Source organism: Oncorhynchus gorbuscha, linkage group LG12 (assembly GCF_021184085.1).
Source record: "Oncorhynchus gorbuscha isolate QuinsamMale2020 ecotype Even-year linkage group LG12, OgorEven_v1.0, whole genome shotgun sequence".
Lineage (NCBI taxonomy): Eukaryota > Metazoa > Chordata > Actinopteri > Salmoniformes > Salmonidae > Oncorhynchus > Oncorhynchus gorbuscha.
This window is the reverse complement of record NC_060184.1, coordinates 21,976,651-21,986,713: the sequence shown is the minus strand read 5'-3', so window position 1 is coordinate 21,986,713 and position 10,063 is coordinate 21,976,651. Positions and strand designations below refer to the sequence as shown.

General features: G+C 40.1%; 1 protein-coding gene across 2 annotated transcripts in view; it reads right to left on the bottom strand.

Annotated features, from left to right (window-relative positions):
• Nucleotides 1-860: 860 nt before the first annotated feature.
• LOC123990703 (lethal(3)malignant brain tumor-like protein 3) overlaps nucleotides 861-10,063 on the bottom strand; it is a 45,502-nt gene continuing 36,299 nt past the window's right edge. Inside the window, exons 20-22 of one of the 2 annotated variants that reach the window (XM_046291473.1) lie at nucleotides 4,262-4,419; nucleotides 4,107-4,169; nucleotides 861-2,118 (exon numbers count right to left, since the gene is read on the bottom strand). In XM_046291473.1, the coding sequence (XP_046147429.1) occupies nucleotides 1,975-2,118; nucleotides 4,107-4,169; nucleotides 4,262-4,419 (365 nt within the window). In that variant the 3' untranslated portion in view covers nucleotides 861-1,974. Of the gene's footprint in view, nucleotides 2,119-4,106; nucleotides 4,170-4,261; nucleotides 4,423-10,063 lie in introns of both variants that reach the window. The other variant, XM_046291472.1, reaches the window with a different exon arrangement.

The following is a 10,063-nucleotide window of genomic DNA, read 5'->3' as shown; positions in this document are numbered from 1 at the left end:
CCCTCAATCCTGACTAGCCTCCCATTCCCTGACACTGAAAAACATCCCCACAGCATGATGCTGCCACCACACTGCATGACCGTAGGGATGGTGCCAGGTTCCTGCAGAATGTGATTCTTGGCATTCAGGCCAAAGAGTTCAATCTTAGTTTCATCAGAACAGAGAAGCTTGCTTCCCATTGTCTGAGTGTCCTTTAGGTACCTTCTGGCAATCTCCAAACGGGCTGTCATGTGCCTTTTACTGAGAAGTGGCTTCCGTTTGGCCACTCTACCATAAAGGCCTGATTGGTGGAGTTCTGCAGAGATGGTGGTCCTTCTGGAAGGGTCTCCCATCTCCACAGAGGAACTCTGGAGCTCTGTCAGAGTGACCATCAGTTTCTTGGTCACATCCCTGACCAAGGCACTTCTCCCCGTTTGCTCAGTTTGGTCAGGCGACCAGCTCTAGGAAGAGTCTTAGTGGTTCCAAACTTCTTCCATTTAAGAATGATGGAGGCCACTGTGTTCTTGGGGAACTTCAATTTTGCATAAATGTTTTGGTAACCTTCCCCAGATCTGTGCCTAGACACAATTCCTTCGACCTCATGGCTTGGTTTTTTGCTCTGACATGCACTGTCAACTGTGGGACCTTATATGGACAGATGTGTGCCTTTCCATATCATGTCCAATCAATTGGACTCAAATCAAGTTGTAGAAACATCTCAAGGATGATCAATGGAAACAGGATGCACCTGAGCTCAATTTTGAGTCTCATAGTAAAGGGTCTGAATACTTATGTAAATAAAGTATCAGTTTTTTTGTTGTTTTTTAAAAACATTTGCAAACATTTGTAAAAACCTGTTTTCAATTTGTCATTATGAGGTATTGTGTGTAGATTGACGAGGAATCTACACTCAATCATACATTTTAGATTAAGGCTGTAACGTAACATAATGTGGAAAAAGTCAAGGGGTCTGAATACCACCCGAATGCACTGTAAATAAACAAGTGAACAACAGTCCACGTAAAGAAATACAATTGTCTATATGGACTTTTAGATTTAATTCATTCAACCAAACCCCTACCCTGGGGTTAGTACCTTAAAGTAAACAGACACTTGTCACTGCTTCATAGGGCCTGAACAGTACTGATGAGGAGATGACTGTACAATACACTGGAGAAACCAGACCAAGGTGACCCATGTTGGTCTTTATACAGGTACTGTATATGGCTATCCATAAAGCATAATAGGTGGGTGCATTTAGGTGGGTGCATTTACCAAAAGGGAAATTAAATGCAGGGCCTGATGTCTTGTTTTACAGTATGGTTCCTGTTGGTTTGGTGAATTAATAAAAAATCCCTCTCACCTCTCAGTTATACAGCCTTGTCCTCCAGCACCACCAGCACCACCACCCCAGCAGCCAGACAGAAGTAACAAGGATTATTTTTAAAGCATGAGGACTTTCTAATGAATGTATTAATTTCTCTGTGCAACTCACCTGGGGAATCACTGAGCTTCCATTCTCAGTTAGAATCTCTCTGACCTGCATGACATCAGCATCCCAGAGACTGGAACAGCTAAAGCCCTGTGCAGATGGGACTTTCTACATGATGGAAATGTCAGAGTTGCTGATTGTGATGCACGAAAGGAAATCTGACGCATTTGCACTACATTTCCAGTTTTAGTTTTTAGGTAGAACGAGCATACTCGTGGCACCACCCCAACACTAATATAAAAAGAGCCTATACTGTACAATAATATTACACATAATAGAGCTGATGATTGAAAATGACATTTCTCCAATGAGTCAATCACGTTGGATATTCGCAGTACGCAATATGGCTGTCTTAAAAAAAATAACTTGTGCAATTCACATGTGCATTCAGTTTGCTTCCTCTGGGAAAAAGAATGGTTCTTTGTGCTTCACATCCTTATCTGTAGACTTCCTTCTCCTGGCTCTGCTCTGCTCAGGGTAAAAATAGTGGCCTCCGACCTTCGTTAGAGCTCATTACATGCCGATTCCTCTGCCGTCTTGAACATCAAGATTGAGTTGTAGATTTTTATGGCTGGACCCAGCTTGATACTCATGATCCTCACTAGGTCAACCTGAGTCAACAGAAGGAAGGCTTCACCATCTATTTGCTGGACAAAAACATATGAGGGAGGGAAGAGTTAGAGAAGTCTCACGTTTGAAAATGTCCACCATCAAAGTGCTTTCCTAATAAACCTTTTTGCCCAAGGAATGTGTTTCACTTTCAACCTCCAAAAACAGGCAGCTTAGACATAGTGGTGCATAAAGAATTAACTTCAAAGCCAAGGGTTTTTAAAGATTCTTCACCATACAAATGACCATGGCTCATTAGGGGGGTGTTATTCAGGGATTGAGTCATATTCTACATTTAACAAGCAGTCGTAATATCTTCCGCTATTAACGCTGACAGAATGGCATAATAACGATGCTCTTGTTTTGGGATAACCTATGCATCCTTCATTCCTCCCATCCTATAGGGAGACCGATATATTCAAACAGTGCCTTAGATGAGCTGGTTTGCGCATGTAGGAGTGGTACTTGTGTTGCCTCTCCTCCCACAGACACTTACGTAAAACCCTCTTGTTCATTGTTCATACTTCCCGCAGCCGTTGGATAGGCACATAATTGACTTTTACTTGCCCACTGTAACATATGATTAGCCTAGGGTACTCAATCTTGTAGGCCGCTATAGTTTTATAATGGGCTGCAAAATAGTGGTTTTGTGCCGAATTTGGAGAGCAGTTTGACATGGGACATACACACGCATAGTCCACATTATCTTGGGATCCTGGAGACTGGGTTTTATTGGGTTCGCTCATGTAGCCAACTAGCGTATAGTTGTTAGAAGGATAGTTGCCATAAGGGCGAAATACTACTGTTAGTAAAGCACCATGGATAAGGTCATTAATAGTTATGTAAAAACATTTTAGCAAAATGTTCGCCTAGGGTACGCAGCAGAACGTTGTAGCGAATCCGGAGCGCAGACTGACTTTTTTGTTTGTGATCATAACACTCCATGGTCGTTAGAAGAGTGTACACCTATAGTATGAAATTGACAGGGGGAAAGTTGGTCTGTGTGTGTGTGTGTGTGTGTGTGTGTGTGTGTGTGTGTGTGTGTGTGTGTGTGTGTGTGTGTGTGTGTGTGTGTGTGTGTGTGTGTGTGTGTGTGTGTGTGTGTGTGTGTGTGTGTGTGTGTGTGTGTGTGTGCAAGCTAATAGTTCATGTGCAGTGACGCCTGTTTGAATGAGTGTTTTTAGTCATTAGATTGATAGCCATTAGTTTGTTTTGCCCCTAGTTTGTACCACCCACACACACACACCCCCCCACACACCTGCATACACACACAACCCGCCCGTCTCTGTATGTAACAACGGTTCCTCCTTCTGAAAATAATCTGTGGCACAACTTTTTCCAGGTCCTAATACTTATAATAATATGGTAATTATGTGCTTCTTACTAAAGCCAATTCTAAAGTATAGTTTCACCAGGTCATCTACAGTAACCAACACATTTCAATGGTGGCGTGCACAGCATTAGGGAGCCAGGGAGACATGCACTTTAACAAATCCCCTACGTTAATCTTGAAATATAACAGACTTTATTCTAAAAATGTTTACTTTATTTGCAAAATATTTGCACCTTATTCATAAAATATTAGCACTTATTTTAATGTACTAGCATGCAAAAAATAATATTTCAAGTACCATCACCATCACTGTTTATTTGATTAATATTGTGATGCTCCAAATTGAATACAGTTCAACTCTATATCTGACATGGTACAGGTGTCTTATTTTTTAAGCTCATAACCGTGTGTGTGAGGTGTGTACTTTTGTTTCAAAGTAGATTTATTTAGGACTACCAAGAAACACTCTGTGTGACGCTGATTTAGCCCACTGCAGTAAAAGTTTCAACTCTGAGGCAGACACAGATGTGGAGACCACAGAGCGATAATGTGGAGGTAATGCATCTGATGAAACACAAATGGGATCTTTATAATCCCACAAGCAGACAGTAAATGGGAAGTCCTTTTCCCAGAAGTGTGTGTGTGTGTATCAGTGGTCAGTGAGCTAAAAGCTGTAGTGTACTGAAACTGTACCTCATCTCTGAAAGTGTGCACGTGTTCGTTACAGCCTGGAAGACCTTGAATGAACTCAATCACCTGTAACACATTGAACATCATGGTTAGTACAGTTATCCAAATTACCCAGACAGTTATTTAGACTGCAAGAAACAATGTAAGTTATCCAGTACCTCCTCCACTGTCCACACAGCCACTTTGCTTGAAGTGATGCCAGCCACGGTGGGTAGCAGCTTGCTGTGCTGGTCCCAGCAGAAAGGAGAGCTGCTGGGGGATGGCGAGGTGCATGGCATGAACACTGACTGGTGAAGGGCTTCCTGTAGTGTCAGCTCTACTGTATGGAAGACAAGAAAATAAACATACAAAACCTTGAATTAATTAACTTAATTTTAAACAACAAGGGATCTGTTGCTGTGGCTACCTGTAGAAGAACTGCTTGATATTAAATCAGCAAGGGATCTGTTGCTGTGGCTACCTGTAGATGAACTGCTTGATATTAAATTAGCAAGGGATCTGTTGCTGTGGCTACCTGTAGATGAACTGCTTGATATTAAATTAGCAAGGGATCTGTTGCTGTGGCTACCTGTAGATGAACTGTTTGATATTAAATCAGCAAGGGATCTGTTGCTGTGGCTACCTGTAGATGAACTGCTTGATATTAAATCAGCAAGGGATCTGTTGCTGTGGCTACCTGTAGATGAACTGCTTGATATTAAATCAGCAAGGGATCTGTTGCTGTGGCTACCTGTAGATGAACTGCTTGATATTAAATCAGCAAGGGATCTGTTGCTGTGGCTACCTGTAGATGAACTGCTTGATATTAAATCAGCAAGTGATCTGATGGAAGTATCTAGAAATGCTAGTAGAAACAGAACGCAGATGCTTGACGCTCACTCCTAACCATATTAGGATCCAGGGGCAACCAGTCTAATCAGATAGTGAGTTAATGCTGACTGTTACTTTGCTCCAGGCATAAACACATCTTTGAGCATCTTCCAAAGATTATTTCCTAAAATGTATAATTGGTAGTGACAATTCAAGTGAAGCAAAATATTTGGATGTTTTGAGAGTAATTCTATAGTTTGATGGAAAATAAAGATAAATGTTGCCCCGGGAGGAACGCATCTACTGTAGCAAGAGAGGGAGGACCACTTAGAAAGGTTTCAGCCAATAGCAAAGGCCACAGTCACAAACGGATGGGTCATAACTCTTAGTACAAATTGAATGACAGTTGTGACACAGCAACTTCATGTTACTTTACTTTGGTGGATGGAGAAAACTAACAACAAAGCACTCAAGGACAATATTATTCATGTTTCAGGGAAATGGGAAGTATTTTTTGGAAGAGTCTTCTCTTGCCATTCTGCTAAGTAAATACCTTTGGGACATGTGGTGTTATATATGAAAATGCATGTTAGAGAATGACCACTACTCATTAAATCTATAATAAAATGTAATTAAATTATATTGTATGCTCCAAAAAATTGGGAATTATTTTGTATTTTATTTTATATTAATACAATTGCTCAGATAAAGAGATTCTGTATAACAAGTAATACTATTTTCTCAAAAGGTAGGGCTCAAAATTATTGACACCCCTGTTTTCAATACTTCACCTTGCGAGGATAACGGCACTGAGCCTTTTTCTAAATTGTTTTATGAGTTGGAGAACACATTGGAAAGGATCTTAGCAGTGGCGGCTCAACCATTAAGGCGTTAGGGACGGCACCCCACTTGTGATAAACTGTTAACAAATATATTATATCATTCATGGATTATATTTTAAAATGCTGATAAAAGTGTGGTAAACATTTACATTTTCCGGATTCAAAATGATATTGATTAACAAAAGGCTAAGCTTGAGAGCAAATATATTTATTTCATTTCATTTGCGATTTTCATGAATAGTTAATGTTGTGTTATGGTAATGAGCTTGAGACTATAAATAGGATCCCGGATACGGGATTGCTCGTCGCAACAGGTTAAAACAAGCTGTTCAGTTACCTACTAGTCAGCCTCTCAGTAGTGCTGAGTGATTAGTGCTTTTTGTGGTAGGTACGGTTTTGATTAGGTTATTTGTTAAATAATCAGGTTTTAGATTTTTCTTTATACATTAAATGCATTATGAAATAAAGCTTTTTAATAGAAATTCCAAACCCCGAAATAGTGAGAATTCAATTTTGCAATGTCTCTTTCAGGTCCACTTTTGGTAGACATAAATAGAAAAATAGGAAATTATTATGAAATACTAAAATATTTCAGTTGTGTATATTACTTAGTTGTTATTTAATAACTTAATTATTTTTCATTTGTTAAAGTCATCATCACATCATCTTTAGTCATCCTATTTAGCTAGCCTGCCTAAGTACTGTAGCCTTCATACAGTATGCTACAGCACTGTCTGATTAAATAATTGTACTCGTTTTTCAAAGTAGATAAGGCATACTTTCACAAACTGTCTCTGTCCCTCTCTTTGTTGTGTTCTGTACATTCATCTATCGTGCAGTCTGTGTGGAGATCTAACCTAACGTAGCAGGCGTAAAAGTGTATCCATCCAGAGATCTACAGTACCAGTCAAAAGTTTGGACACACCTACTCATTCAAGGGTTTTTCTTTATTTTCACTATTTTCTACAATGTAGAATAATAGTGAAGACATCAAAACTATGAAACGACACATATGGAATCATGTAGTAACCAAAAAAGTGTTACAAAAATCCACCCTTTGTCTTGATGACAGCTTTGCACACTTTTGGCATTCTCTCAAACAGCTTCACCTGGAATGCTTTTCCAACAGTCTTGAAGGAATTCTCACATATGCTGAGCACTTGTTGGCTGATACAGGAATGAGTAGAAGTGTCCAAACTTTTGACTGGCATTGTATATATAATGACGAGATGCTCATGTCTCCGGGACCTAACAATGGGGGTCGTTGTCGAACTAGGTTGAATATTTGCTTAAATGAAAATGACAACTCTCTTAAGCCCAGCATCCCACAAAATTCTTGCCTTGATTTCAGTTGTAAATTATTTAAATTCTCTCTAGCGAAACGCTGCATTGGGCTCACAAGAACCCCTGAACTAAATGGAATTAAAGAAATTGAACCAACATTGGCCAATTAGGTATTTAAACCCGGAGAAAATAAATGTTGGTTAATCACTCAGCACTACCCCTCAGTGATTCTGCCAGCAGCAACAGCTCCGCGTGCGCATAGGCCCGGCGAACATTGTTTAGATTGTTTTACCAGCCATTTGCTATGAGGGGGAACTGCCCCAATGAAATTGCAGGATTTCTAAATGTGTACATAAATTATAACAGCACAAAGTAAATGGATCATCCTGTGGCACTCAAATGTGGAGTCAAAACCTCTGGGTCTGCTCTAGTCTCCCTCCCAATGAGTCTCCTGCACCAGATGGCTTGAGATTAGATCTGCTCTATCAGGTACAGATGGCACTAAAGCTAAAAGCAAATTGTAATTAAATAAATAATCATAACAGTCACCGGAGTCTGGGACCTGATAAACCGGATACACTAGCTCAAACCTTCTCATTGTGGATCTGGTAGGACAAAAAAGCATGACAGTGGCTGGCCAATTCTCCCCATGGTATTCATAAACTGGGTGTATCACAAAGCATGATCAAATGAATTAGCAAGCTATAATACATTTTAGAAATAGTTTGGAAAATGTTGGGGTAAAATTAACCAGTTATCTACCGTTGATAAGCATCTAGCTAGCTATAGCTAGCTAGTTAGCTCCCATTCCAAATTAGTCTTTCTAAACTAATATGTCACTAACTCAGAAATATTAAGTTGTTTCAGAATGAAACTAGCTAGCGCATCATGCTTTGTGACATGTTAGCTAGCTATCCCCATTTAGATAATGTATTTTAACTTATTGCATCTGCATGCTTGTTGAGTTCTCCCAGGTGCACCCGTTAGTTTGTGAGCTGGCTGCTCGTTCTAAATAGTATAATCTAATCTGTTCAAAACAGTGGCAGCATATGCAGCATTTGTCATTCGGTTTTTGACATGCAAAAGTGAAATGTATTTATGCTGTTGTTCAAATGCACAGATCGCTTCTATATCTTCTCAAAGAAACTATCAGTAGTTCGAAAACTTTGCATCATATTTTTGTCATGCTGCTTTGTTGACAACTCCAACGACCCCGCGACCCTGATATTCAGCCAATCAGCGGCCACCACTGGATCTTAGACCATTCCTTCATACAGAATCCTACCAAAGCCTTGATATCATTAGTCTGCGCTTATGGACTGCCCTCTTCAATTCAAACCACAGGTTTTCAATGAGTTTCAAGTCCAGAGACTGAGATGGCCAATGCAAAATGATGTTTTTCTGTCGAATGAACCATTTCTTTGTGTAATTTGATGCGTGCTTGGGGTTATTTTCTTGCTGGAAGATCCACTTGCAGCCAGGTTTCAGCCTCCTGGCAGAGACAACCAGGTTTTTGGCTAAAATGTCCTAGTACTGGGTAAAGTTGATGATGCCTTAACCATAACAAGGGCCCCAGGACCAATGGAAGCAAAATAGCCCCATAACATCCACCACCATTTAGTAGGTAGGGGTAGGTATGTGGTATAGGGTTCTTTTCTGCTTATGCATTCTAATTGAGACTGCAAACCCACAACTGGAGCGCGTAGTTTGGGAGCTCTATTTTCATGTTATCTGACCAAAGCACTGGTTCCAATCCATGTGCCAATGCCGCTTACTAAACTCAAAACTACATATGTTGGATGACATGAAATACAGCTATTTGGCCACGCACGCCAGGGGTGCGTTTGGCGTCGAAATGAGAATGCTGCCTAAATTTGTTTTGTGTGTAAAAAAATATTTTGAAAGAAGTAGCGCCCCTTGTGTGCACCGCCAGTAATAACATATACCACGGTATGGGTTCAGGAACGGTATGAAGGTATGAAAATCAGAACCGCCCAACCCTAACGAAAACTAATTCTGTCTGTCTTTGTATTCAAATAATATTTGCTTCCAGCTTGCTAGCCTTTGATGAGTTCTGACTATAAACTTAAAATATTGTTAACTATCAGGTATTCTATTGAAATATGTCTTTGTCTGTTCAGCTGTGCGATCCTTTGGGTGAATAAACTTTGTTGGAACTTTTATAGTGTCCGTCACTTTCTTACTCTGTTATTTAGAATCTCACAATTTCTATCCCTTCAGAAGAGTGAGAACTCACAAAGACACAAAGGACCAGAGCAGAGCCTTTAATGCACTGACACAGGGACATCACACAAATAACCCTGAATCCAGAGACTATACTGTAGAAGGAGTGAGACATTCCTATTGCTTTAAGGTTTCGTATTGCTTAATGGTTATGTTCACACTACACTACAAGGACTGCTTTGGTATGCGGTGCAGTTTGGTTTCATTTGGAAAGGATGTGAATGTTGGAATTTCGCTCAATAAATCAACTGAAACCAAAGGAGCTAGGACAAGAAACAAGATATATTATCTGTGCCAAAGACATGAACATTTACATAATTGCACTGTGTAAAACTGCTTTGACAGCTTGTGCCTAGCCCTGGCACGACAGAGTAAGGGGAGAGAAATCCCAAGAGGTGTACACATTCAGCATAGTAAAAGACAGAGGAAGTGATGTAATTCTTGATTAATCTACATTACTGATTCATACTGTGAAGGAAGGCACGGGGTAAGATGAGTGGGAGGCGATAGATCAGACTATATTGGGGAAACACTGTGCAGTGATGCTCTTGATATCCAGTGGGAAGAATATAATGTTATTTAGAGAGGGTTGTCATGCCCTGACCCTAGAGATCCTTATTATTCTCTATGTCTGGTTAGGTCAGGGTGTGGGAAAATCTATGTTTTCTATTTCTTTGTGTTTTTGACTGAGTATGGTTCCCAATCAGAGACATCTGTCTATCGTTGTCTCTGATTGGGGATCATACAGTGGGGAGAACTAGTATTTGATACACTGACGAT